Source organism: Eremothecium sinecaudum, chromosome VI, assembly GCF_001548555.1.
Source record: "Eremothecium sinecaudum strain ATCC 58844 chromosome VI, complete sequence".
Classification (NCBI taxonomy): domain Eukaryota; kingdom Fungi; phylum Ascomycota; class Saccharomycetes; order Saccharomycetales; family Saccharomycetaceae; genus Eremothecium; species Eremothecium sinecaudum.
The window spans coordinates 402,884-429,776 of NC_030897.1; the positions used below are offsets into that span (position 1 = coordinate 402,884).

Genomic DNA, 26,893 nt, shown 5'->3' on the forward strand with positions numbered 1-26,893 from the left:
AATTATAGGCTCGGTTAAGAATAGTTCCACCTTCATACAAAATATAAACCCTGTCCATAGCTATAGTTTTGTGGTGCAAGGATGTTAAATTGCTATTCAAGAATAATCTAACATTAGAATACATTATAAACATTTAAAGTAGTACTTAGGTGTTTGTCCAGTGTTCTTTAAATCGCTTCACATCGTCAATTGGCAGTCCATATATTGGATGTATTGGCTGAACCATTGTTTCACCTATTGGTGTGCATGTGATGTCGTTAGTACGATGGTCGCGGTTGAAGTTATACTGAGCTGCTGCCAAACCTAGAGCGACATAGTTGGTATGATAGAAATCAGGAGGCTTTCCTGGCTTGTCTCTTAGCCCTGGTCGGTCATCAGGCTGACAGCACTTCAGAATATACTCTTGTAGGCCCGATTTGTCAATGCATTGTCCAAATCCGTAAGCCTCTAGGATCGCAGCGACACTACCGATCCAGAAAGAGTAACATCCATCAACAAGTTTGTTTGTTCTGCCAGATAATCCCTTTTCTTCGTTTGTTTGGCGAGCACTGCACCAGTCCATTAACTTGGGTATGTTAACCCTATCCAATGCACCTAGGATGGCCAAACTACCAACAGCGCAGTAGGTATATCCCCCATGAGCTTCATCTCCATATGGAGCGCCGCCAAAGCCACCTTCGTAGGATTGACAGCGAAGTAAAAAGTCAACACAGCCCTCTGTTAATTCTTCAGTCATTATATTTAGCATTGAAGCCACACTAAGAGCCGTGTAAACCCCACGAGTGTCGATCTCGCCGACCTGCTTGACCGTCTTGAATCCGCCGTCCGGTGTCTTCAAAGAAACTAGCCAATGGTATATGTATTCTCTGTTTATCATATCCCAGCTATTATTTGTATTGCCACATAGTGCCATTACTGCAATCGCAGCATAATTACTTGCAAGATGCGGTAATTGTCCAGGTCCACCGGCATATGGACCACCAATCGGTGAGAAGGTTGCCACTTTAGACTGTATTCGATCAAAATATCCTTCTTTCGCCCAATTGCTAATAATAGTTTTCAGCGAGTTTAAAATCCAATATACCAGCCAAGGCTGTGCTGCGTCCAAGGGCGTCACTGGTAGAGGCTGCTTGCATGATAATATATATTCCAAATATCGCCGAATATAGTCGGCATTCAAAGCTACATCTTTACCTTCTAAGTCCCTGTAGATCTTAGCACAATCTTCAACCACTTGTCTTCTTTGCTCCAGAGTTTCCGTGAGAACTGTGGACTTAAGGATACCTCGTGACAACGGCATGGCTCTCTGAAACTCAGTTAACAGAATAGCTTCCAGTCCTATAGAATTACGAATATATTTTCATACACTAGCTCCGTGCTGAGTTTTTAGGGGTGTAGTCTTTAGTTTCTATTTGGAGAGATAAATGTCTTAGCCATTTTTTTCAATATTGAGTATTTCTAATGAACTTCTTTAAACGATAAATCCTCGTTATACTCACTTGAAGACTACGGCTTTTCGAGACTGCATGGAACGACCACTGAATGACAGTGAGATTGATATATGGACTGAACTCAGAAATATTTATTGGTCGTTTTACGTTAAGAATACCTTAGATAATGCTCGATATGAAGAACTTGTACGGGATGTTCAACGGAATGGGAGTATAGATTTGATAAAAGCGTTGCTGATCTTTGATAGTAGTCGAAAAACATGTACTTATAATGATAGATTTGAATGGCTGACCCTGAAATTGAATGGCAGAGAATATCCCCCGATCGACATAAATTACGCTGGTCAGCTATGTTGGAACGATCCCGTAGAGTATGTCTATAGTAATACTCAAAAAGCGAAATACGATCTCATAGGGAAACCAGCTCCCAATGATGTGGCTGAAGTTAGCCAGCATCCGATGATTGACAACTGTTCGATGGTGACATCTTTAATAAACGTTAAAACTAAGAACTCTATGGAACCAATTGTGAGCTACGAATATGATTTAGCTCAAGTTAACCTATATTTTAATGGAGCGAAGAGATTGGTAAGCATTAAAAACCCAGTAGTGAGGCAAAATACTGATGGTGAGCAACTTGGCATTATTTCGCCAGATTTTCGAGACAAACTCATAGAACAGGCATACTTTGAGGTGGTACAGGAGTGTACATACAACTCTAAAGGCTCGAATACAGCAATCGACACATATAGATTATGTGGATGGCTTCCGATTGTGGTGAATATGGACGATACATCATTCAAAGAGGTACAAGAGTACTACTGTGAAGGTGCTATGCTGGCACTGGGAACACATATTAACCCGATTGACAGCAACCCTGCCTTGCGCAGTAAGCACGACTACATTATATTGAATATCAATGACGGAATTTTTCATATAAGGGACCCATTGCTTCCTGAGGATCTTATCAGAGTGGACTGGGAGTATGTTCAGTCGATGTTTCGATATTTATACGTTAATTGGGACGCTAGAAAGCGCTGTACATTCTACGAGAAGCTGCACTTCCGATATGATACTAACGTTCATAACAAGTTTCGTTCATTGATGAATAAAGTCATTTTCGATATAAAAAACGCTTCAGAGACTGAACAAACTGTTTACGTTTGGTTCGAAAGACACCTATCGATTGATCGAGACGTGACATCCGTGTCAGGGATAATATCACCCACTGGTATTCATGCTGAGCATGAAATAGGAAACAATCTCGGCTTCCTATGGTTGATAGTCAAAGTTCCTCCAAAGAATAAGACGAAGATATTTTACCACACTGAAAAGACAACAAATTGTACTTTACATCTGTACTGTAACTCAGCAGATGTTCATGTGAAGAAATGTAATATCCAACAAGTTAAAACCCTAGCTCTCGTTGAGGATACTTGGTTCTGCGGATCTCGAAGCGAAATAAACTATTGCTCGGTTTTTTTCCAAAATCCGGCTTATATGTTCGAGGTCAAATCTAACACTATCGATGACATTTACGTCAAGCTAAAATTAACTTGGAATTCGAACTTTCCGGCTATTCTCCTCCTCTACCACTATGATGACTATCGTTACAGCAAGCCTTTGATGCTGGAATCTAGAACCGTGTCTCCCCTCAACCTGTATTGTGATGTCATGCTCTCGACTAATACTAAATACATTGTAATATGCAAGTTCAGTAATTTTACAATTCGAGTGGCGTATCAATTGGCCATCCTCGCCGCCATCGACAATGCTGAAATTCAGCTTAAGAGAAAATATCTAGCATTTGGGGGATTAAGATTTCAGGTGGGCAAAAACTTTCAAATAGTAGGGAGTCATCTCAGTCTTCCCATTACGATTTCTAGACCGACTAACCTGCACATTACTATTTCATCGGTCGGTCAACCTTTCGACTTTACGTATTCTCTAATTGAGCAGGAATCACGCCCTCCACTTTCAGAGATTTGCGAATTTGTCCGCTTGGACAACAGCTTTTATATATTACCAATGGTATTCACATACGAAAAGGAGGTGATACTGCGGCTATACATGAGAACCAAGTTAAATGGATCCACAATATCAATCGAAATAGGCTCTGATTACAAGGTTTCAATGTAATTAGGTAATTTTAATAAACATCCAAATATCGTTTTTAGTGATGGTTGAACAAAGTTAACAGTTCTGTTAACATAACAACAAAAGCAGTTTACTATGCGAATAAATTTATTTACGAGTGTTTAGCGAAGCTACAAGGCTAGGTAGCTGAACTAAATTAAACTAAATGTCATTTAGGATCTCAAAACAAGAGCAGCATCCAATTGACCCGAACGCCGAAGCTGAATACGTAGCCGAAGAGTTTTACTCTGATGATGAAGATGGTAATGAAACATTGTTAGAATGGGTAGTACGTCACACGATATCATCACCATATGATTACTACTTATCAATTAATGAAGATATTGAATTAATAGATTGGGATAGTAAGGCAAAAACAGTTGCGCGTCCTTTGGGTAGTTTTTTGACATTCCTGTTATTTACTATAAGATTTCTACAAGACAATCTAGTAAAACCAAATTACCAAAGGATAAATAAAAATAACGATGGATTTGATTTATCAAGATCTAAAAAAATTCAAGAATATGAATACTTTGCTAAATATCAAACAGCCCGCTGGGACTCAAGTAACTGGCATACGACGTCATTAGGGGTGCTAGATAAGATTTTTAAGGTGATGGTAATGGTACTGGTTTTTCTAAATGTTATGTTGACTTACAGGTTTCTGTTTAGGTACTTCCAATCGTATTCGTTATTTTATTTGAAAGAACGCCCTAAGTCGAATAATGTAACTAAGAAATCTATACATGATTTAGCATACAGGTATGTTGAGGATGTGTCTAGAGGATCGCTTTGGTCCATGTTGAAATATGTTTTCCGGAGGGAAAAAGCTCTACCTGATGAGCAGGATGACGAATATTACTACGAACTTCGGAAATGGTCTCCCAATTCCTTTTTAACGTCCTTATTTGTATCTTTTTCTCCAATATCGGTCGCTTATCTTATATTTTTAGACGTTTCTTTCATTTCGGCAATACCAGCTATTATAAGTGAGTATATATTCTGGTTTGTCATTATTAATCGCTATGAAGATAGGATATTAGATGAAAAAGCGGTGTTTAGAGGAATCGAAGCAGAACTTGATGCCAAGATTTTGAAACCTAGTACCTCAGTAAAGACCCAGGATGCAATTGTTGATGCAACACCCTATGGTGATGGATTTGTTAGATTTTACCCCTCTTTCACTACGACAAGGTGTAAGGTGTTTAGCACCTACTCTTTAAATGGTGAAATAGTGAAAGAAAAGTACAGTACTAAAACTCGCCGCTTTGAGGATGTGATAAATGGAAATGCAATTAATAGAATTCATAATCACGATGAAAGATTTAAGGGTAATGCACACCTATCTCACAAATACGCTGGAGCAGTCCCAAATAAGTATGTGAATTACATAAGGCATGAGACCGCTGTGCCTAGATACCTTAACCGAGGCTTTATGTCTTCTTCATCTGCCCCTTCAACACCCTTAATGCAACATGGTATTAACCAAAATCAAGCAGATTATTCTATGATGGGTAACGTTTCTAGAGGTGATAATATATACAATGATGTTTCCAGGAACGACACATTAAGAGATTACAGAAGACATCATTCAACCAGTCCGCTTAAAAGGGATGTGCTGCACCCGTCAATGGTCCTTCCAGATGAAGGGCATTCCCATTTTCTACCTAATCCCATAGAATTTGAACACTTCATGATGCAAGACATGATTAATAATGGCCGTAGTCCGGCTGCCTCAACCTGTAGTCACAAGCCTTCGAGAAATAATAGCGTGAGTCCATTTAGGTTGAGTAGAAGAGGGTCTGTTGAAAATAGACAGCATTGATAACACATCTAAAGGCTTTGTAATATAAACCTTGGTAAAAAATGCATATCAGTAATTATTCTATCTATGATACATATATACGATCGTTTTGTCTAAAATTAAACTAACAATAGAAGTAACGTAAACCATCTTATAAGTCATTCCAGCCAAACAGCCAGCTGTTGATTTTGTTTACAATACCAGTATTTGCTTGAACTTGGGCTTCGTGTTGTCTCATCCTATCTTCAAGGTTCTTTAAAAAGTTATGGTTATGGGAGTTGCCACTATGCACGAATAAAGAAGCCCCATCCTTTAAATCCAACTTCCTTGTAGAGAAAGTAAATCTGGCATGATCTTCATCATGAGGAGGCGGTATTTGTTGGCTCTCATTATTAGAGCTTGAGCTTGGTAAATTGTTGTTTGGTGTCTGGTTAACGCTAAAGTTTACCCCACCAATGTCGTCGGACTTCTCAATCCTGCATGACGCCAGTTGTTCAACAGCCTGTTTATTATAAGGAACACACCCAATTAAACTACCACCGTAAACAGTTCCGTTTTCTTGCAATGCACGTAGCGCAGAAGAAGGAGAGTCGTATGTCAATTTAATCCAGCCGTCTCCAGTGAAAATTGGGTATTTCTTATGATTCTCAAGGTTTTGGCTGTGAGCCGCTCTCAGTATTGCGTTATTCATACCTGAGACACCTCTTAAAACTTCAAACTCTTCCAGAATGTTACCAAACTTGGAAAAATGAAGAATTATTTGGTTCGAGATGGATTCTGGATACCCAAACACCAGCACAGCACTCTCATTGTGATTTGTTGCAGCAGCTGAATTTGCTTGTTCCTCTTGATTTTCTTGCTGTTGAACGTCTCTGTCAAAAACATTACGCATGGATGTAGTTTCCTTTGTCTTTCCAAGCGCTAGCGACTTTTTATTTGATTCATTACTTGCAGGCATGACAGACCCAAATTCATCCTCCCTTTGCAAGTCATAGAGGGATTTCATGGGTGGGGCTTCATTAGAATCAATTAAATTGCCGGAAGTCAAAACATCAGTCCCTTGTGTCGTGGACCTTGAATTGAATATAGTGGATTTCTTGGACCCAAAAGAAATCAATCCAAAACCGGAATTTGGAGCTGATGAACTATTTCCTGAACTTGAAGTTGAAGTAGCTCCCTCAGATGTGGTAGGTTTCGATGACCTTTTTATAATGGTTTGAGGGATAGTCCTTTTTCTGGGATTATGAAACCAACTTGGTGGGTTACTCTCGTTTTGATTGTATTGTCCTTGAGCACCTAGAAGACCTTGTTGGCCATTTTGAGGCTGAAGAACGGTGTTTTGTTGTTGTGATGCAGTCTGTTGCTGTTGAGGAAAATTTACAGAAAGGTTAGTGAACCTGTTTCCAGGAGGATTGGAGGTTTGTGCGCCAAAAATGGAATTCATAGTCCTAGTTTTGGAAAACGAACGGCAATAACTAGGGAAATGGGTACTAACTATTCGTCTTGGATCTTATTTATGCTAAGTTTACTAGAGTAACAATATACTCTCTATAAATTGTTATCACCAAAAAAATTTTGGTGAGATGTGCGGGTAACTTAACTATGTAGTCAGCTTGTAGCTTAGGAACATAAGTTCTTAACGATATTTAATACCTATAGCCTGATGACCTATACCTATCATTGTATCTGTATCCACCTCCACCTAATCTATTGTATGCATTGCCCGTAGGGCGTCTAGCGTGATGTGATCCACTTCCAGGAATCTGAGCGTTTTCTAACAATGGTGTTGGAACGGCGAAGCTATAGTCTAGCTGGGTGACATCTTCACCTCGCTCCTGGAAACGTCTCTTGAGATCCTCAATTGCCTGTCGCATTTTGACGTACCCAAGATGGATTTTACCCAGAAAATGGTCTGCCAATCTCCTGTCAGTGTCTAGTCGCGACAAATACGCACCACAGACTTTACAGACCTGTAACTTCTGTTGCGCACTCTGTCCAACATTCTCAGTAATATCCCTTACTTTCTTCGCAAGTTCCTGTCTTTCTTTTTGTAAAGTCTGAAGTTTTAATGATTGTACCATAGCCTTAACAACCTCGCCCGATCGTATCAGCACCTCAATCTCTTTTATCATTAGTCCAATTTTAGAGTCCACAATATCCAATTCACTCGTCGCATTCATAATCTTCGCCCTCTCTTCTGGAGTGTGCTCAAGCTTTTTCAGAGCAACCTCGATCTGCCCGTTGCAATCTCGAATAAATTTATTCAAAACAGCATAGTACTCTCGTTCGATATCAGCATAGTAAATGCCTTTCTTTAGACCCTGCTGGTATTGCAGCTTGTACTTCGCAACATGAACTTGGGGGCACTTTCCAAAGTTTTGTTTTGTTCCCTGAAACAACTCAAAAGGACATTCACCTACTATATAGCTCTTACAAAGTTTTGGATCATGAAGACCTAAATCCCGCTTAAAATGCTTATGAGACTCCTTGCCTAATAGTTGCTCAATTAGCTTCCGTTGCTCCTCAGTAGCAGTCAGCATCTGGTCACTTCGTCTCTTTTGCTAAACATCTTAACAATGTATAACAACTACTGTTTTGATATTTTAACTACGGAAAAGAAACCAACCAAATGGCACTTTTAAAGACATAGAAAATACACGATTTAATCCGCTTGGTCTAAAAACTACCTGATTGATGTTAAAATCCTCGTTAGCGGTTTATTTGCCTTTCAATATCGCAATACTATGATGATCACATTTGTGTTTACTGGCGTCACCGTCATAAAATATATCATCTCAATGTCACGATATAGTAGACTACATTGATCACCAAATGGACTAACACAAAGATGACATCGGCTTTGATTGGAAGGATAGTGCGGAAGTTATACAAATACACTGCGAAGTTAGATAATCTCATCGGCCCTGGCAAGTACTTGGACAATTCTGTAGATAAGGTTTTGATATTGGGCGGCACTTCAAATATCTTTGGAGTGGAAGTGATAAAGATATTGCTATTTGAAGAGGGTATAAATGTAGTTAATCTAGATACTGTGGATCATAGAGAGCTAGTTTACGAGGAAAACGAGGAAAATGCCTCTGTTGGGCATGTAGAGAGTGAAACAGTTAGGCCGAAGGCGGCTAAAGAAGGAGAGTACCATTTTATTAAGTGTGAGAGCACTTGCGATAAAAACCATGTATTAGATGGGCTAAACAAAGTTTTAGAAGGGGATTATGGCATTTCTGTGTTCATCAACAATGTGAACGAAGGGTTATTTGAGTTTATGCAAGGGGGTACAGATCCTCCTTTGTCACACGCACCGCTAGACCTCAAAAGAAACTCATTTATCCTTGGTAACCAGGGGCAATTCCAGGATTTGTTGAATTCTAACTTGATAAACGTTATGATATCCGTCAAGTTCTTCTTAAATGAAATCGTTCCCCAGACAATGCGTCAACATGGCGACCGTGATCAGCCGCCAGGGTTCTACATTATCAATACAACTAATACTATATCTTTGCATGCACCAGCTTTTGCAGGCTACTTTGCAGCTAGCAAAGCCGGTCTCAACCAATTCCATGAAAGTTTGACGTCAGAATTGGGATTCTATAATAATGACTGCAGAATAAAAACACTATTAGCATTTCTACCGTTTTACAGCACGCATACAGTTAGCAACGTCCCTTGGGCCGAGTATGCGGGGGTTTTTATACGAGCATTGAAATTAGGTAGAAGTGGGGAGATGACCTTGAACTTTGTTCCGGGCAGGTTCTCTGTGGCGAAGTTCACGGCGATGAGCCACCGTACACGGTACTGGCGGGCATATGAACCTTACTGGTGGGAGAAGCTATTGGTGGCTGTCTCACATGGCTATCCCCATGTTACGAACTATCTAAAGCCTCCAAGGAATGTAACGAGCATAGCTTCGCCTAGTTCACGTCACGTGAACTAAGCGATTCACTCAGTCGGCTGATGAAGCGTATGGCTCACACCCGCGACCAAACCTCAATACCTAATAACATGGTGTTGTGAAGAGTGAAAAGCATGGTTAATTCTAGCTCTCTCTTTTACGTAGGTTTTTGTCCTTCACTACTTGGATGAAAGATGTAGATAGATTAATAAACCCAAAATATTCAACGTTTTGTAAAACTCTCTCATCTCGTAAATCGTTGGTGGACGAGTTAACTAAGTAGGTCACATGAATCACACACTGGTCTCATGGTTTAGAACTCTATCATATACAACAAGAACTGTATGTTTGATACACATAATACATTTGCACCTTTATGAGTTTACAGAAACAAGAGGAGAGTCAATGATTCCAACCATTGCAGCATCAAATGATTATGTACACGCACTAAAGAAGTATCAGAACGGTAAAGGGGTGAAAATGGGTGATTGTATAGTAGCTGTGAAGCCAACTGATCCTTCCCAAAGAGTTTGCAAAAGGATTACAGGAATGCCTGGCGATATTATTTTGGTAGATCCTAGTATGGGATCACCACAAAACTACAGGGCTGAAGAATTGGACAGCGAAGCACTAAGCCAAATGGAAGAGTGTTTCAATTCATATCTTCGGGTTCCTGATGGGCATGTATGGGTTACAGGAGATAATCTTTCGCATTCTTTAGATTCTAGAAGTTACAATTCTCTTCCAATGGGACTTATTAGAGGTAAAATAGTAGCTGCGAATGACTTCAATAATCCATTCTGGGGAGGTGAAAAGGGTAACTTCTGGGGATTCAGGCGAATTGAGAATACTTACATTAGAGAGGATAAATAGGTGATCTATAGATGTATCAATTCTACATAGTGTTATGCTATTTGCACTTACAGTACAGAAGCCGCTATATAAGATGCAGTTTAGATACCTCTCCAAAAGCTGGGTGCTTAATTCTTGTTACTGTTTTCAACAGACTCTTTGCTCGAAAGGTAACGCAGTACTCTAGATCCGAAAAACGGCATAACAACCCCAAGAATCAAAATGCGTGTCAACGTCGTGAAAATGTCCGAGCCTAGGTAATACTTGGTGAAAATATGCTCTGCTGCTCCAATACAGCCAACAAATGCCAGTTTATAGAATAAATCTAAACCACTAGACATTTCAATTGAACCGCCAAATACGTGTAGCCACGTGAGTAAAATATAGACGAAGCATAAAGAAACCACAACGCAGAACAACAATGCATACGACCTAGGTGCCGTATTAGGAGCTTTGTTGAATGTATGCTGTATATCCTCTAAGCTAACAAATCTCTTTGGTAACCTTGGACGATCATCTAGGGTGAAATTCAACTTCAAATCAAACAACTCGATAAATAGGTTCTTCGAGCGCTTGTCTTCGCCCGCCAATATCAACGAAACTGTTAATGGGATATTCTCAATAGCAGAAAAATGCAACAATGACCCAGGCAGCCTATCAATCTCCAGCTTGAATGTATATATAGTGCTTCCACTAGCCTTTTTAATTTCTGGACTAATATGCGTCTCGACCGATTTTTCAAGGCATCCTACCAATACCGTCGCCTGGTCAGGAAGTTTGGAATTGTAAATAGTGAATTCAACAGTTACAACTTCATGAAGCTCATCAACAACAATAGGACTAGATAACTTCACGTACCTACTATCGATCTTGGGAAGCGTAATATTCTGTAGATCGGGATTCTTGAAGGATACCCTTGACTCACTACCCACGAAAGCCAACGCAGCATAAGCGAAATACACTATACTGAGAATGATAGAGCCAAAGTACATCACTCTATTCTATAATCCAAAATTTGGTTCACTAGCTACTTATAATTCTTTCCTTTTGTCTAGTACTACCTGATTACATTATTATAACACAGACTACGTTTGCTGGTTTTATTAAATCTTTTTGAATTCAGATATGAAGGGTAAGACAAAACAAATAACGTTACCCGGTTTACCCTAGATTTCAAACTCAATACTCGTCATCTAAAGAATAATATTCTTTGAACACAGGCTTTTGTTCATCTTGCTCCTCAAAATAGCCTGAATACTCAGGCGATTCAGCGATATCCTCCTGGGATGATCTACTGAGCATTTCGACTTGCGGCGATTCACGTAGTTCCTGGATTTTCGGAGATGCAGGTACTTCTTGAATTTGCGGTGACTGAAAACTGTCCTCGTACTGTAAGTTACTATCTACTCCTTCGCTTTCGACTGTCTCGGTTAATTCCTGTATCTGGGAACTGTCAGGGAGCTCTTGGATCTGGGGTGATCCCGACAGCTCGTATACCATGGGCGATTCAGAATAGTCATTATGTCCCATCATATAGTTATCTGAGCGGTCACTCCCAGAAATATCGGCTTCGGCCATTCGAGCGCACAGACTGCACGTGTTTAAATCTCCTGATGTCACGTTTTGATTTGAGCCGCTGTCTATAATGGGAACTTGATCTGCCATATTCTTTAAAGTTGCTTGTAATATGCCCACAAATTGGTCATACATTAACTGAGCGGATTTAAAACTTAAATTACTAAAAAAGCCGCATATAACGACGCCTGTAGCAAAGAATAACGATGCTGTCATAAATGGTAGTACGAAAGCCGCTGTTATAGTCCCAACTATAAAAAACGAGCTCAAGTAAAACCAAAACACGACAAATGACCAGACTGACATTATAACTGTTAACAAAACTAACGGGATAGTTATTGTGAGTAAGTAAATTATGAGGAAGTAGCCAAGTACCGGATATTTCTGGACTTTACTAATGAAACGGGAGATGTATTTCAGTAACAGCCCTTGACCTTCAATCGCCTTGATTTTCAGGTACTCGTGTACTTCACCGTATTCAGAGTAGTGATCTCTTTTAGCGCTTATTAAATTACTGTTCTTTGTTCGTCTTCGCTATGGAATATAGTGTAATGACTGTGTCTAAGGGGTTGGCAATTTTGCGTAAGGCCTTCGGCGGTTAAAAAATAAGGTACGAAATTGTCAACAAACAGACCACATAGTCGTCACCAAAACCATTATAGACGAATAATTAAGTTAGTAGACTGATTTAATAGAGCTTGATAGATGAGTAGTCTCTGGTAACATACTATAGCCAGCTGCCCAGAGTTGGGTATTTGGCACTTAAATTTACAAGGCCGTAGCAGTAGGCTTGGTGACATTTAGCATAAATATTTTTGCCAAAATATATGACAGAATACATTATTTCTGATGTTCTAGAGTAGAGCTTGGCATATATTTTATCAATTGAACTCGTCTCCATATGTGGATGATCGAAAAACAGCTGGTCTGTGTCTTGTACGTCAGTCGTTAAATTAGCTGTGTCACAAACGGGCCAATTAATGGTATCCTCTGATCCTAGCGAATCAAATATTGGTTCTGAGGGAAGTTCTACTAGCCTTATATGAACTCCTTCTTCGTCAGTAAGCTCTTCTTGAGCACAATTGCAAGCACATTCCGTTTCACAACTGCCTTGTATATAGTCTTCTTCACTTGTTGTAGATTCAAGGAGCATTGAAATTACCGGCTTCCTTGTATCTTCCTTTGGCATCATATGAATTGATCCTGTAATGCACTTTGTTCAAACCAGCGATGATTTGCTTGTAACGTTCTAGCGAAACTACTGGTGTTTATTGATTTAATCTGATCTTCTGTTGGTGTGCCGCAGGATTTGTGAACTTTTAGAAAGGGTATAAAACAAACTGCTTGTTTTTCAGTATGGCAGAACACTGTCGACATATTTAACATGTTTACATCCGTTTAAAAAAGAAATGAAATCAATAGTGACAGCAAGTAAAAGAACCTTAAAACTGAATGCCGTTAATTGAGTTAATTGACTTTTTAGTGACTTATTTTTGTTTTAGTGTTAAGTTACAGCACTTATTTTATGTTGTTTATATATGGGCGGCTATATTACGATAAGGCGCCCTCATCGGCGGTTATACAGTGATTGATTAGAGTCTAAAGAGAAACTTGGAATAGTAGTCATATTATCATAGTAGCATTTTAAATGAATATAGGTGCTTTACGAAGGGGCTCTGAGTGCATTCTTCAATCTCTGTAAGTAGTGAGTGCAGAGCCTGCTATAGCCTGCGTAAAGCTTTATGGGACTGTCACTGAAACAGTAGCTAGTAAGAATTACTGTATAGATTTACTATTTTGCTTTGATCTAGAAGATCTGCGATTAGCTTTAATTGCACTATTTTAGAAGGCTTATGCCGCTTATATCGTTAAGGTGTGATATAATAAGCTCGTTATTAGCTACAGTGCTTACTACAGTGCGTAACATATGCAAAAATTGAAGTCTCTTAATACCCTAGCAGTATATAATACTAAACCACGGTTATAAAGTGTAATCGTGTCAAATAGTTAGATCTCAAATACAACAAGGTGGAACATAATGATTCTCAGGTAATGACAGTAAGTCACATATCTTGGCGTTCATGTCTGCTTTTATTATTAGATACACAATTTTCATATTTCGCAATTGGTACACGCGAACACCACACAAGAAGAAAGCTTAGCAAGCAGCATGGATAAAAGCCCAGGAACAAATACTAACCGTCACATTCATCCCGACCTTATGCATGTTGTGAAGTAGACCCTCATTATGTATTTTCAGGTTATGCCATCTCGTAACAGTAAACATCCGTACCCCACGTACTAGCGTTTGGTTGGGAAGAAAATTTTTTTGGCTAAAATATTATCGGAACATATTAGAGGCCAGTAACATTAGTATCTGCTTTAAAGTTGCATACGGTCATTCTGCTTTAAAGCTTTGTATCAACAACTACAGATATCCTACCCTCTATACAAACAGCAGACATGAGACCAATTATGATGATGGGGCACGAGCGTTCCCTAACGCAAGTGAAATACAACCGCGAAGGCGATTTGATCTTCACCTCCGGTAAGGATAAAGTTGCTTCCGTTTGGTATTCCGCAAATGGTGAGAGACTAGGTACTCTAGAAGGCCACAAAGGTACCATTTGGTCGATTGATGTTGATGAACACACTGACTACGCAATTACCGGTAGTGCAGACTTCAGTATTAAAGTTTGGAAGGTTCAAGACGGGTCCAACGTTCATACATGGGAGGTAAAAACACCGGTGAGGAGGCTAGAATTCTCTCCGAACGGTGATAAAATTCTGGCCGTGTTGGATAGTGTTATGGGCTACGAAGGTTCTATTTCCATCTTCACCGTAGTCAGAGACGCCGACCATAAAATTGTTAAATTTGAAGAGGACCCAGTGGTCGAAATCTTAACTCAAGAAGGGTGCGAACCAGTTCAGGTCGCCTCGTGGTCCTACAACGGTAAGTATATCGTAGCTGGACACCGCGACGGTTCCATCAGCAAATATGACGGCATTACTGGAGAATTTATACAAATGGAGCAGCTTCACAAGCAACTCATCACGGACATCCAGTTCTCTCCTGACCGCACATACTTCATTACCGCTTCCAGAGATAGCAATGCCTACCTAGTGGACGTTGAGACCTTAAAGGCTTTAAAAACCTACGAGGCAGACTGTCCTTTGAACAGTGCATGCATCACGCCGCTAAAAGACTTCGTCATTCTCGGTGGTGGTCAGGACGCGAAGGATGTCACCACAACCAGTGCACGTGAGGGTAAGTTCGAAGCTAAGTTCTACCACAAACTCTTCCAAGTCGAAATCGGCAGAGTCGATGACCATTTCGGTCCTGTCAACTACATTGCCGTCTCTCCTCAAGGTACCTCTTACACATCTGGAGGTGAAGATGGTTTCGTAAGACTTCATCACTTCGACAAAAACTACTTTGACTTCAAGTTCGACGTAGAAAAAAGCGTCGACGCACAAAAAACAGTCGAAGCCTTCACTGCTAACTAGGATTCTGTTTCTCTACTTCTCATGTAAATTATCATACTTTTCATTTCGCACTACTTTTTAAATCGAAGTCCGTAATAAAATGAAATAAATGACTCTACTGTATACACACACAAAAACAACACAAAACAAAAAGAATTATTAACGCTTGCTTCGTTCAGCTTTTAACTTCTCCAGTAGTTCCTGTTCCTTTCGTTCATTAGCAGCTTGTTGTTTCTGACGTAAAATATCTGCGTCAGACTGTAGGCGCTTTTTAGGGTCCCCAGCTTTCTTTTGACTTTTTGCGTCTTGCTGCTGCTTCTTCAAATTCTTTTGTCTTGCAAGTTCACGTTGGTTACCCCTTGTCATAACTTCCAGTCTCTACCTAGATCGACTAAAACACAAAACTAATCAAAAAATCAATCCGTACTTTTTCGTTTACTAAAAAACTAATTGCCACGATAAGCACATGGGTTAATAAAAATATATTAATGATCCTAAAGATAATACCCTATTAATGAAACGTTTTCTTTTTTGGGCGGGTAACGACACAAACACGGTACGCTTATCCCGTGACAGCAAATCCGGATTTAGCTTCCCTGTCTTAAATTTTTAGCCTTCGGCAAATCCTTTTTTTCAGTAAAGCCTTTTTACACCTTGTAGGATAGTGAACCCGCGCACCGAATTAGGCATCGCGCCTGGGAAAAAAAAGCAGCAATCCAGAATGGCAAATGCTTTTTTCTTCGGTTTAGCGGTAAAAATTTAAAAACTATATTTAGCGGTCATAAAAAATTTAGCACATAATTTCGTTTCCCATCTGCTTGCATAAAACAGTATTCAGTGGCAAATATAAACTGTACTTACCGTATAGTGTAGGTCTAAATTTCTTTCAAACCTCTATACACAAAGAAGGGGATGTTTTCTCGAAGTGCTTTTAGAGTTAGTAGCAGATTTACTGCTGCTCGGCCAGGATTAACATGCCGTCGGTTTTTATCTCAAGGTTCTGCCGGTACTGCAGTGACTGCAAAGAAGAGTTTAACTAAGCGTGTGTTTACCGGTATTGCTAAGGCTTCGTTGCTATCTGTGTTGGCTGGTACAGCTTATGTCTCTTACGAGTTGTACAGGGAATCAAATCCCTCTGCTCAGAAGCCTCAAGGTGCTGTTTTCAGTGATGGTTCACCAAGAAAGACTTTAGTGATTTTGGGAACCGGGTGGGGTTCTATCTCGTTATTGAAGAATTTGGATACAACACTCTACAATGTTATTGTTGTATCTCCACGTAATTACTTTTTGTTTACTCCGTTGTTGCCATCGACTCCTGTAGGTACTATTGAGCTGAAATCCATTGTTGAGCCTGTTAGATCTATCACCAGGCGTACGCCGGGTGAGGTTGTTTATTACGAGGCGGAAGCCTTGGATGTTGATCCACGTACGAAGACTGTGAAGATAAAGTCTGTTGAGAGTGGAGAACACGCCTATGAGATGGACTTGAACTACGACTACTTGGTTGTTGGTGTTGGTGCACAACCTACCACCTTTGGTATTCCAGGTGTGTTTGAGCACGCTTCGTTTTTGAAGGAGATCCCAGATGCGCAAGATATTAGAACTAAGATTATGAATAACATCGAGAGAGCCGCCACTTTGTCTCCAAATGACCCCGAAAGAAAGCGTTTGTTGTCTTTCGTTGTTGTCGGTGGTGGTCCAACTGGTGTTGAATTTGCAGCTGAGTTACGTGATTATGTCGACCAAGATCTATCCAAGTGGATGCCAGAATTGTCTAAGGAGATCAAAGTTGTTTTGTGCGAGGCTTTGCCAAACATCTTGAACATGTTTGACAAGTCATTATGGAAATATGCTCAAGATCTATTGAAGGAAGAAAAGATTGATTTGCGGATTAATACCATGGTCAAGAGCGTTGATGCTACCCAAATAACTACCAAATGCAACGATAAGCTAGAAGAATTACCTTACGGTGTTTTGGTTTGGGCTACTGGTAACGCGCCAAGAGATGTTTCTAATTCCTTGATGAACAAATTGGAGGAACAAAACTCCAGAAGAGGTCTATTGATTAACAACAAACTACAGTTGCTAGGTGCTGAAGACTCTATCTTTGCTATTGGTGACTGTACTTTCTACCCGGGTTTATTCCCAACTGCTCAGGTGGCTCATCAGGAAGGTGAGTACTTAGCTCACGTTTTCAAGAAACAGCACAAGATCGATCAACTCTCGTGGCAGATACAAAATGTCAGAGATTCTAGCGAAATTGCTCGTTTGCAAACTAAAAAGGATAAGCTGAATGCTCAGATCAAACAGTTCGAGTATCAGCACCAAGGTGCCTTGGCATACATTGGTTCCGAGAAAGCGATTGCCGATTTAGCTATCGGTGAATCAAAGTATAGATTGGCTGGTTCTTGGACTTTCTGGTTCTGGAAGTCTTCCTACTTAGTCATGTGTTTAACCTTCAGAAACAGGGTCTTGGTTGCATTGGACTGGTTGAAGGTTTCCGTGTTGGGTAGAGATTCCTCTGTTTGAGTACTAAAAAATATATCTTGTACCCTTAAAAGAATCATAAATCAGAAGTCATCATAATATTCCTTTCCGTTAAGTTATAATAGAATAGAAAGCACAAAGATATGAGGAGGCGCTTTAACACTAATAAACCATAATTGTAATCCATAATTTTTCTCTTAACCCGTTGTAATTATAATCCTCATCCATACTTGTAACTTCAAGATTAAAGTAATGAGCCGTTGTGTTTACCCTTTGTATATTTATAGACTAGAAAATGCTATATTTTTTTAATATCTAAGTGACAACGATAGAGACTTACCACCAGGATTATGGTTGCCAGTACCCTGGTTAACCGTTCTGATAAACCTTGTAGTAGTTCGGCATTGTATTATCCGCTGACATTAGGTGTCACAACTAACGATGGCATTCCATACTAAAATGGAAACCATATGCGCCATACAAACCAATAGCACTATTCAGCTAGGCATTAATGATTTAACGCTCCTTATTGCCAAGGTAACTATATTTTCTATTCCAACGGACGCAAACATAACATTGTACGTTCCTGGTTTCCAGAATCAAGTGGGGAATAGGACGCGTACAGAAGTGTCAAAGTAATTCTAATAACAATGGAGTTAAACGAATTAGATACGGGCAGGAATGGCAATACGCCTGCTGAGACAGTATCCACTGGACCTGGTTCAAATGTTCTCCCAAATGATGTTCTAAATTCTAATTCTGTGGATCCATCCCTGTCTTTCAATTCTACTTTGCCAGCAAACAAGGAAGTTCGAATCCAGTTGGCTTTGCAATACTGTAAGCAACAACAGCAAAGAGAGCTGAAATCGCAATCCACTTCTATTGGGGACAGCCCTAAGTATAGTGGAGATGCTCCTATCGCCCACAGCAGACCGAAGCAGTCTTTAAGACAAATTGCGATGTTCTTTCAAATCCCTAAATCAACATTGTACGATAGGCTCAAAAATAGCAAGAAAAGGGTTTCGAGGGATGACATTGATTCGGTTTCAGGTAATGCATCAAGTTTCGTAAGCGCAGTTGGTGCGATGCCAAATGATGGGGGGAAACGTCGTTCGGGTTCACTAACGAGTCCAAACACGGCAAGTCATCTGATACAGATGAAGCTGGATCCTGCCCTAGAAGAGGAGCTCTTTCTCTATTTAAGGAAAGTTTGTCTTGCATATGGGAATTTACCGAACTTGGTGCAGCTAAAGTATCTCATCTCTCAAGAAGTAAAGCATATTACACTGGGCCGGAAATGGGTATCCAATTTCATTAAGAGACACAACAGTAGAATTATATACGGCTGGGACGTGTATCACAACCCCATCAAGTTTGAGGATTTTAAAAAATGGAAGAATCAGTTTACATTCTTATGGATATGGTTTGAGCCGCTCCTTCAAAATACTATAAGAAAATGCGTAAATGATGGACATGCTTTCTACTATTTGATTAGAGTCCCAATCTCATATGAACTACTGGGAAGCTGTTTCCTTTGCTTCAAGGTCAGCTCAGATTTCAAGTTTTCTCTTGTATTTGTACCAGAAGTCATTACCTTCAGGGACAACAGTTCGAACATGTTACATAAGGAAGAGCGTGTCAAGATTTTAAACCGAACATTACACAGTTTCTGCCAGCGCATTCCTTCTGATACGAAACTCATTATCTTCGAGGGCTTCGATGAACAGTACCGCTGGGAGCTAGAATCCTGCGTTCAACTGGTAAATATTGATAATTTCGTTGCATTGCCTTGGGGCAAACACATACTCATGCGATTGATAGATTTTGGCCCGGAGCTCCTCAGTATGAATGGCCCCAATAACATTAAGCTGTCTTGGGAAGAAAACAGATCTAGCTGGCCCGATATCGAAACGGACTTAAAAGTTTTTATGACAGTTTCTACTGATACCTCTTCAACAGCCGCCCAGCTTGGGATTCCCTCGTTACCCGACTTTAGCCCAACAGCCAATAAATCCATGGATATAGAAATAAATGCAGCTGCTAGTGACGATGAAGATCACCACCAACAGCATCGAGCTAGCGGGGCCGCAAATGTGGGTGTCACACTAATGGGACAGTCTAACGACCATAACCCATCGACTGCTGCGGCCGCCGTCGCTGCAGCGGCCGCAACCAACGCACAGAAGCAAACCAGTCCTAGTTCTTCACATCTCCAAGAACAACTTAAATCTATTGTAACTGTAATAGATGAACACGAGCGCCAACTTTATAACAGCATGGCCAGTCAGTCCTCCAAAGTTCTTCTCAACACGATCTTTAACCGCCTTCGTGAAGTCGTAGGAGATGATCCAATACGATAAAGTTACCCGGTCTGAATTATCGTTTCACTCTCATCGAAGGTGGCAAAACTTCACCAGATAAAATAAGTTGAAATAAAACAATAATAAACGCAGATATAAGATTTTACTACTCTCCAGATTGTAAAAATATTCTAACTTATTGTTGTTAGAAGTAGTGATAAGTTATTTGTCACATTCTGCATCCGTTAACAAATACAAAATGTCGCACGAAGGTGAAGAAGATTTATTAGAGTATTCTGACAACGAGCAAGAGATCCAAGTTGACAATACGAAGGCAGCAGAAGCCGCCGCCAATGGTGATGATTCTGGAGATGCTAAGGATGCAGATAAGAAGGGATCATATGTTGGTATTCACTCTACAGGTTTCAAAGACTTTTTATTGAAACCGGAATTGTCGAGAGCAATTATCGACTGTGGGTTTGAACATCCTTCAGAAGTTCAACAACATACTATTCCTCAGTCAATTCATGGAACAGATATTTTGTGTCAGGCGAAATCCGGATTGGGTAAGACCGCTGTTTTTGTTTTGTCTACATTGCAACAATTGGACCCGGTTCCTGGAGAAGTATCAGTCGTTGTGTTGTGTAACGCGAGAGAATTAGCGTACCAAATCAGAAACGAATATCTAAGATTTTCCAAGTATATGCCAGACGTTAAAACTGCAGTTTTCTATGGTGGTACTGATACGCGGAAGGACATTGAATTGCTGAAAAACAAAGAAACATCTCCTCACATTGTTGTCGCCACTCCTGGGCGTTTAAAGGCATTGGTTAGAGATAATAACATTGATTTGTCTAACGTTAAAAATTTTGTCATCGATGAATGTGATAAAGTTTTGGAAGAGCTAGACATGAGAAGAGATGTTCAGGACATTTTCAGAGCTACTCCAAGAGACAAACAGGTTATGATGTTTTCCGCCACCTTATCACAAGAGATTAGACCAATTTGTAGGAGATTCCTACAGAACCCATTGGAGATCTTTGTTGATGATGAGGCTAAGTTGACCTTACACGGTTTGCAACAATATTATATTAAACTAGAGGAGCGCGAAAAGAACCGGAAGTTGGCTCAATTGTTAGATGATTTGGAATTCAACCAGGTCATTATCTTTGTGAAGTCAACCCTTAGGGCAAACGAGTTGACCATGTTGCTAAACGCATCGAACTTTCCAGCGATTACTGTCCATGGGCATATGAGACAGGAAGAACGTATTGCACGCTATAAAGCCTTTAAGGAATTTGAAAAGCGTATCTGTGTTTCAACTGATGTTTTCGGTAGAGGTATTGATATCGAACGCATCAACTTGGCTATCAATTACGATATGCCTAACGAAGCTGACCAATACTTACATCGTGTAGGTAGGGCTGGTAGATTTGGTACCAAAGGTTTGGCTATCTCCTTGGTTTCATCCAAGGAAGATGAGGAGGTCCTGGTTAAGATCCAAGAACGTTTTGATGTGAAGATTACCGAATTCCCAGAAGAGGGTGTAGATCCATCTACATATTTGAACACTTAAGTTTGACCGTAATGATGTCGACATATTTGAACACCTAAGTTTGGCCCATGAAGGTGCGGCCTACCGCCTTTCACATATTGTTGTTTCATAACGTCTATATGATACGTGTATCACGGGACAGGTATCCACTTCTGAATGAAAAATCGGGTTGGAGATCTGTAAATACACAATTGGCCGGGAAATGCTCAGTAAATATAAGAAAAATACAATTAGAGTAAGTACAGTAATTGCGGAGAAAAAATAACAATTACGAAATCGTGAATGAATCAGCGAGATATGTATTTTTACATTATTAGTACTCTTCCATCTCTTATTATAGGTTTCGTGGGGTAAATACGTCCGTTCTTAATCGACTTTTGTTTGAAATGACTATATCTAATATAGCTGCCTTTATATATATAATATTATATGTACATAAAAGGGTAGAAACCTTTACTGGTGTTTATACAGTCTGGCTGAAATACAACTTGTCTGTATTAGTCATGGATTTTAGTTTTTTATTAATACTATATTCCGAACTCCAACGATTTTAGTCTCAATAAGAGGTCTACAATATAAACCCCTATTGTACCCTTTGTGACTTGTAATTAAGTTATTAACACCAATAAGTTTGACCCACATCAGCCCTCTTTCGTAGATCTATTCAGCCCTTCGTAGCTCAAGAATGTAGGTAAAGTCGCAGTTATCAGTGAAGCGCCAGCGTTTCCCTTTTTGGAATTTGAGCCACCGATACATGCAAGTTGATCATTTTGAACTTCGCGCAACACAGAAAATTTACGTAGACTTGGTATTTTCATACTAGGTAATTGCTTGGTCTGGGTAAGTTTTCCTTCACATCGTACCTGCGATTTTTGTATCTGCACTTGCGCGGATGTCAAGTGTGACTGTGAGCTATCAGTTGAGTGATAATTATCAGATTCTGTTAGCTCATGACTATGAGCAGATTCATTCTCTTCACTGAGTACTCGAGATGCTAAGATCCCAAGTGTATCCAACATACTTGAGTCCGAACGCTGTAATGAGTGTTCATCTCGAGGATTTTTAATTACTAAATTTGGTCGGTTATGACTTGACAAAGGAAGTGATGAAGACCTACTCTCAATTGATGATGTATCGTTCAAAATACGCATGAGTTTATTAATCTGTTTGTTCTTCTCAATGATAGTATGCCGGTATTTTGATATCTTCGTATCCTTCAGACGTATTGTTTCTTTTAGTTCCTGGTTTTCAATATTTAATTGTAATTTTACTTTCTCATAAAGATGCTTAGATAGGTTCATTTCGACACCCTTTCGTGAATCAATATCCTTCAAATTAGAACTCAAGAGTAAGTTCTTAAGCTTCAATTGCCTTACATTCTGTTGTGATTTTTCTAATAGATCCACAAGCGAGTTTAGCGAGTCTAGCAACTCAGTGTTGGTACCCCTTTGCAATTTATGATACAAATCTGTACGGTGATAAATTTCAGGCTTTATAGTCTGCCGCTCTACTGCATTTTTTACAATATGTGTAATGACTTCTTTTTGTGGTCGTGAATACCCACCCTCCTCGAGAAACTGTTGCTCTCTGTTCTTGCTAGCGATGTTGCCATTCTTTTCAATAGGTAAAACATCCTCATTCAGCTTGCTTAGTAACAGCTTCGTATGATCAACGGCAGCCGATATTTGCTCCTGCAGCAAACTGTCATCACCAGATCCTGATGAATTAGACGATAACGACGACTTCCGCGTCAATTTCGGCACCAGTAATCCCATTTGAGATGGACTAGCTGGCTTCGAAACAACTTCCAATCCCATCTGAATTCTGAAAAAACTTCCTACTGATTTAGAAGTCCCTAATAGTTTCTTTCCCCTCTTAATTTGATGTCCATGCCACCAAACAACAATTTACAACCAACACAAATAAGCACTAATTCAGACAAAACACGATAAAAAATTGGGACAATTTAACTGTTCGAATCTTATCAGTCAGTGGATACAACTCTGTTAGTGATATCTTATTAAATCCATCCCCTTGGTACTCAACGGATCTAGGAAGAGAAGTACCCGTCGCGTAAACTCAACCGCTTCCGCGACCCAAAACAAACATTTTGACGCGAAAGTTCCTAAGTCGCGTTCATTGCCTTGTGTTGGAAATCACGTGAATATAATTAGAAGGGTATTTCTATACAGTTTTATGTACAAGGGGTTAAATCCCAATGATATTAAGGGAATTCTTTAAGATTTGTGCGTTTGTGTCTTTCTTGCGTATATCTTACATTGCATGAGTAAGGAATTCAGAGTTTAAAACGTAGATTTAGTTATGAAAGTTAAAAATTCATATGGTGTTCTTCTTACTGTAAACATCCAACATTTACAAAGATGGGCGGGATATGCGTAGGTCAGCTGACAAATACAAAGGTTACGGTGGCTTATAATATATAACATTCTACCCGTAATATTAAGTTATACAGTTTATATGTAAATGTAGCAGCGTAAACAAGAAAATGGAGACAAAAGTCCCAAGATCTCGAATTCCATTAACGGTAAGACTTTTGGAATCTAGCACGAGCACCTCTACCACCGAACTTCTTAGGTTCAGCTTGTCTAGAATCAGCAATCAACAAGGTTCTGTCGTAAGAAGTGAAAGCCTTCTTCAATTCGTTCTTAGATTGTTCGTCAACGTATTTCTGGTGGTATGCAACCAAACCCTTAGCAATAGCTTGTCTGATAGCGTAGACTTGGGACACGTGACCACCACCAGTAACTCTGACTCTGATGTCAATGTTGGCGAACTTGTCCAAACCAACCAATAATAATGGCTCGTAGACCTTGAATCTCAAGATTTCAGGTTCAACCAAAGTGATTGGGGAACCGTTAACCTTGATCAAACCCCTACCGGCCTTGACGTGGGCAACAGCAGTAGCGGATTTCTTCTTACCGAAAGTCTAATATATAGGTTAGTAATTATGCATTTTGAGCAGACTCCTAGCGCTATGAATGGATAAACAGTTCATGGATATTAAGTACAGCCTCACTTTGTGGTATATTTTCGCTCATCTACAGATACGGAACAGATGGTACTTTGAATGGCTCGGAAGAAATCGTTAAATCAATTCATTGGCGCATCGCAATGAGTCCATAACACTTGGAATAGGAATCACTTCACATACTTGAACACTTGGGACAGTAGACATCTCGTTGCTTTATGGTAACTCTTCTCCCTTGTTAATATCTAATACAACTGTATTTCAATATATTTCACTTTTCTATAATAACTAAGAAAGAATTTTCCCGGCTAGTGGGCAGTCCGGAATGGAATCTCCAACTGGTAGTGCGGATTCACGCTGCGCTAGGGACCGCACTGGGTATGTCTAGGCAGGTACCGGGCAAGACAGGCGAAAGGATCTCCAAGCTAGCCAGACCAAAATGTACGGATGTTGCCAGAAATGTACGGACGTAGTCTCATTAACCTGACACCCATACATTTTAGTGAAACATCCGGACATCGAGATGACTTGGGGCTGTCGTGGAATCTTGCATTACAACTGGACTAAGCAGGGGGGCTCGGGAGGCTGGTCGAAGGCTGGGCTCGGCCAGTCCCGTCTAGGAGCAGTCCCGACCCAGCAGAGTTCGCTAGCTTCACGATCCCGTCCGTAATATCAACAAATTTTTTAGTTAATATAACTTTTAGGTTGTTTAATAGAGTCGTATTACTGTGGTGAAAACAAGGATCAAGTAACAATGGGTATGTTAACATGGTGCTATAGTGGCAGAATGAGGGCAGGACTAGTGTTTTGTTATGAATATGAAATGATTTAACTTAAACGGGCTTATCTCCATAAAATGGTATTACCGCTTAACAAGTTAGATACAGTTGAAGATTCCTAATATGTACTGATGAAATCCTTTGTTGTTTTAAAATTATTGCCTTCATATCTTTGTCCCACTAATACTGCTAATGTTCGTTATACTAACTAAATATGAATAGCTATCTCCAAGAACTTACCAATTTTGAAGAACCACTTCAGAAAGCACTGGCAAGAACGTGTCAAGGTTCACTTTGACCAAGCCGGTAAGAAGGTCTCTAGACGTAACGCTAGAGCTGCCAAGGCTGCCAAGATTGCTCCAAGACCATTGGACTTGTTGAGACCTGTCGTCAGAGCACCAACTGTCAAGTACAACAGAAAGGTTAGAGCTGGTAGAGGTTTCACCTTGGCTGAAGTAAAGGCTGCTGGTTTGACTGCTGCTTACGCCAGAACTATTGGTATTGCTGTAGACCACAGACGTCAGAACAGAAACGAAGAGATCTTTGAATTGAATGTCCAAAGATTGAAGGAATACCAATCCAAGATCATTGTTTTCCCAAGAAAGGGTGCTGCTCCAGCTGCTGACCAAGTCTTGTCAACTGCTGCTACCTTACCAATTGTTCAACCAGTTACCGATGTTGAGACCAGAGCTGTTGAAGACAACGGTGAGTCTGCTTACAGAACATTGAGATTGGCTAGATCTGACAAGAAGTACCAAGGTATCAGAGAAAAGAGAGCCAAGGAAAAGGCTGAAGCCGAAGCCGAAAAGAAGAAATAAGCGAATTGACTGCTCTGTAATTCAGCTGCATGTTCGTGTCGTCATCTTTTATGTGTACATTGTATAATGGGAAGCCATATATAGCCTAATAACATTTATTGTTACTATTCAACTTGATTCTGCAACTCGATTAGATTACAGCAATCCGTGGCCCGAAGCTGCGCTTATAATCGCATATTTTCATTGAAATGGAATGAAGATATACATGAGCATTAATATATTTTAATTAACTTACACAATGTGCATGTACTAAAAAAGTTATGGATTAACTTACAACTTGATAATACTATAATATACCCAAGGTAGCTTAGTCAAACAAACCGAAACCCATGTCATCGTCGGATTCCTCTTTAGCCTCTTCTTCTTCCTTAGCTTCTTCGGCAGCAGCACCGGAAGCAGCACCAGCAGCACCAGCAATTGGAGCAGCGGCAGCAGCACCACCTTCAATCTTGACCATCAATTCCTTCAAGTTTTGGTTTTCCAAAGCCTTAGCGTAGATATCAGCCCAGATGGATTCAACTTCGACCTTTGCGGTGTTGGTCAAGGTCAACAACTTCTCGGAAGAGATCTCAACTTCGGCGTCAGCCAAAATCAAAGAAGCGTAAGCTAAAGCAGTTTCAACAGACATTAGTAATTTATTGGGTCTTAGAGATAATCAATTTAAGCTTCAATATGAAAGCAGACTATTTCTTTTGGTTCCAGAAATTAATCTAGTGAAATAACATGTAATGAAAGAATAGGAAGAGTTGTC

The 26,893-nt window shown here is 40.0% G+C and overlaps 19 protein-coding genes across 19 annotated transcripts; 9 read left to right on the top strand and 10 right to left on the bottom strand.

The window, feature by feature from the left end:
* Positions 1–145: 145 nt before the first annotated feature.
* On the bottom strand, positions 146–1,300 carry RAM1 (protein farnesyltransferase; the record flags this gene model as incomplete). The annotated part of the gene is made up of 1 exon (XM_018133148.1): positions 146–1,300. One exon carries the CDS (start codon positions 1,298–1,300, stop codon positions 146–148), a length of 1,155 nt encoding a protein of 384 aa, XP_017988726.1.
* Positions 1,301–1,526: 226 nt separating this feature from the next.
* Positions 1,527–3,590, top strand: RIM13 (Rim13p; the record flags this gene model as incomplete). Its single annotated transcript, XM_018133147.1, has 1 exon — positions 1,527–3,590. The coding sequence occupies one exon, from the start codon at positions 1,527–1,529 to the stop codon at positions 3,588–3,590; it is 2,064 nt and encodes a 687-aa protein (XP_017988727.1).
* Positions 3,591–3,753: 163 nt separating this feature from the next.
* NUR1 (Nur1p) lies at positions 3,754–5,412 on the top strand (the record flags this gene model as incomplete). Its single annotated transcript, XM_018133146.1, has 1 exon — positions 3,754–5,412. One exon carries the CDS (start codon positions 3,754–3,756, stop codon positions 5,410–5,412), a length of 1,659 nt encoding a protein of 552 aa, XP_017988728.1.
* Positions 5,413–5,542: 130 nt separating this feature from the next.
* Positions 5,543–6,835, bottom strand: ASM4 (FG-nucleoporin ASM4; the record flags this gene model as incomplete). Its single annotated transcript, XM_018133145.1, has 1 exon — positions 5,543–6,835. One exon carries the CDS (start codon positions 6,833–6,835, stop codon positions 5,543–5,545), a length of 1,293 nt encoding a protein of 430 aa, XP_017988729.1.
* Positions 6,836–7,037: 202 nt separating this feature from the next.
* Positions 7,038–7,931, bottom strand: LUC7 (Luc7p; the record flags this gene model as incomplete). The annotated part of the gene is made up of 1 exon (XM_018133144.1): positions 7,038–7,931. The coding sequence occupies one exon, from the start codon at positions 7,929–7,931 to the stop codon at positions 7,038–7,040; it is 894 nt and encodes a 297-aa protein (XP_017988730.1).
* Positions 7,932–8,239: 308 nt separating this feature from the next.
* On the top strand, positions 8,240–9,343 carry SRL4 (Srl4p; the record flags this gene model as incomplete). Its single annotated transcript, XM_018133143.1, has 1 exon — positions 8,240–9,343. The coding sequence occupies one exon, from the start codon at positions 8,240–8,242 to the stop codon at positions 9,341–9,343; it is 1,104 nt and encodes a 367-aa protein (XP_017988731.1).
* Positions 9,344–9,589: 246 nt separating this feature from the next.
* On the top strand, positions 9,590–10,174 carry IMP1 (endopeptidase catalytic subunit IMP1; the record flags this gene model as incomplete). The annotated part of the gene is made up of 1 exon (XM_018133142.1): positions 9,590–10,174. The coding sequence occupies one exon, from the start codon at positions 9,590–9,592 to the stop codon at positions 10,172–10,174; it is 585 nt and encodes a 194-aa protein (XP_017988732.1).
* Positions 10,175–10,281: 107 nt separating this feature from the next.
* SWP1 (dolichyl-diphosphooligosaccharide-protein glycotransferase) lies at positions 10,282–11,145 on the bottom strand (the record flags this gene model as incomplete). Its single annotated transcript, XM_018133141.1, has 1 exon — positions 10,282–11,145. One exon carries the CDS (start codon positions 11,143–11,145, stop codon positions 10,282–10,284), a length of 864 nt encoding a protein of 287 aa, XP_017988733.1.
* Positions 11,146–11,332: 187 nt separating this feature from the next.
* On the bottom strand, positions 11,333–12,034 carry LDO16 (Ldo16p; the record flags this gene model as incomplete). The annotated part of the gene is made up of 1 exon (XM_018133140.1): positions 11,333–12,034. The coding sequence occupies one exon, from the start codon at positions 12,032–12,034 to the stop codon at positions 11,333–11,335; it is 702 nt and encodes a 233-aa protein (XP_017988734.1).
* A 421-nt stretch (positions 12,035–12,455) lies between these two features.
* AW171_hschr63710 (HFL117Cp) lies at positions 12,456–12,920 on the bottom strand (the record flags this gene model as incomplete). The annotated part of the gene is made up of 1 exon (XM_018133139.1): positions 12,456–12,920. One exon carries the CDS (start codon positions 12,918–12,920, stop codon positions 12,456–12,458), a length of 465 nt encoding a protein of 154 aa, XP_017988735.1.
* A 1,271-nt stretch (positions 12,921–14,191) lies between these two features.
* Positions 14,192–15,235, top strand: TIF34 (translation initiation factor eIF3 subunit i; the record flags this gene model as incomplete). The annotated part of the gene is made up of 1 exon (XM_018133138.1): positions 14,192–15,235. One exon carries the CDS (start codon positions 14,192–14,194, stop codon positions 15,233–15,235), a length of 1,044 nt encoding a protein of 347 aa, XP_017988736.1.
* A 138-nt stretch (positions 15,236–15,373) lies between these two features.
* Positions 15,374–15,580, bottom strand: AW171_hschr63712 (uncharacterized protein; the record flags this gene model as incomplete). Its single annotated transcript, XM_018133137.1, has 1 exon — positions 15,374–15,580. One exon carries the CDS (start codon positions 15,578–15,580, stop codon positions 15,374–15,376), a length of 207 nt encoding a protein of 68 aa, XP_017988737.1.
* A 546-nt stretch (positions 15,581–16,126) lies between these two features.
* On the top strand, positions 16,127–17,743 carry NDE1 (NADH-ubiquinone reductase (H(+)-translocating) NDE1; the record flags this gene model as incomplete). The annotated part of the gene is made up of 1 exon (XM_018133136.1): positions 16,127–17,743. The coding sequence occupies one exon, from the start codon at positions 16,127–16,129 to the stop codon at positions 17,741–17,743; it is 1,617 nt and encodes a 538-aa protein (XP_017988738.1).
* A 608-nt stretch (positions 17,744–18,351) lies between these two features.
* Positions 18,352–20,061, top strand: AW171_hschr63714 (HFL113Wp; the record flags this gene model as incomplete). The annotated part of the gene is made up of 1 exon (XM_018133135.1): positions 18,352–20,061. One exon carries the CDS (start codon positions 18,352–18,354, stop codon positions 20,059–20,061), a length of 1,710 nt encoding a protein of 569 aa, XP_017988739.1.
* Positions 20,062–20,260: 199 nt separating this feature from the next.
* Positions 20,261–21,577, top strand: SUB2 (ATP-dependent RNA helicase SUB2; the record flags this gene model as incomplete). The annotated part of the gene is made up of 1 exon (XM_018133134.1): positions 20,261–21,577. One exon carries the CDS (start codon positions 20,261–20,263, stop codon positions 21,575–21,577), a length of 1,317 nt encoding a protein of 438 aa, XP_017988740.1.
* A 620-nt stretch (positions 21,578–22,197) lies between these two features.
* FDO1 (Fdo1p) lies at positions 22,198–23,373 on the bottom strand (the record flags this gene model as incomplete). The annotated part of the gene is made up of 1 exon (XM_018133133.1): positions 22,198–23,373. The coding sequence occupies one exon, from the start codon at positions 23,371–23,373 to the stop codon at positions 22,198–22,200; it is 1,176 nt and encodes a 391-aa protein (XP_017988741.1).
* Positions 23,374–24,095: 722 nt separating this feature from the next.
* AW171_hschr63717 (40S ribosomal protein uS9) lies at positions 24,096–24,752 on the bottom strand (the record flags this gene model as incomplete). The annotated part of the gene is made up of 2 exons (XM_018133132.1): positions 24,096–24,503; positions 24,729–24,752. The coding sequence occupies 2 exons, from the start codon at positions 24,750–24,752 to the stop codon at positions 24,096–24,098; spliced, it is 432 nt and encodes a 143-aa protein (XP_017988742.1).
* A 547-nt stretch (positions 24,753–25,299) lies between these two features.
* AW171_hschr63718 (60S ribosomal protein eL13) lies at positions 25,300–26,142 on the top strand (the record flags this gene model as incomplete). The annotated part of the gene is made up of 2 exons (XM_018133131.1): positions 25,300–25,303; positions 25,547–26,142. The coding sequence occupies 2 exons, from the start codon at positions 25,300–25,302 to the stop codon at positions 26,140–26,142; spliced, it is 600 nt and encodes a 199-aa protein (XP_017988743.1).
* Positions 26,143–26,449: 307 nt separating this feature from the next.
* RPP1A (ribosomal protein P1) lies at positions 26,450–26,770 on the bottom strand (the record flags this gene model as incomplete). Its single annotated transcript, XM_018133130.1, has 1 exon — positions 26,450–26,770. One exon carries the CDS (start codon positions 26,768–26,770, stop codon positions 26,450–26,452), a length of 321 nt encoding a protein of 106 aa, XP_017988744.1.
* Between the last annotated feature and the right edge of the window lie 123 nt (positions 26,771–26,893).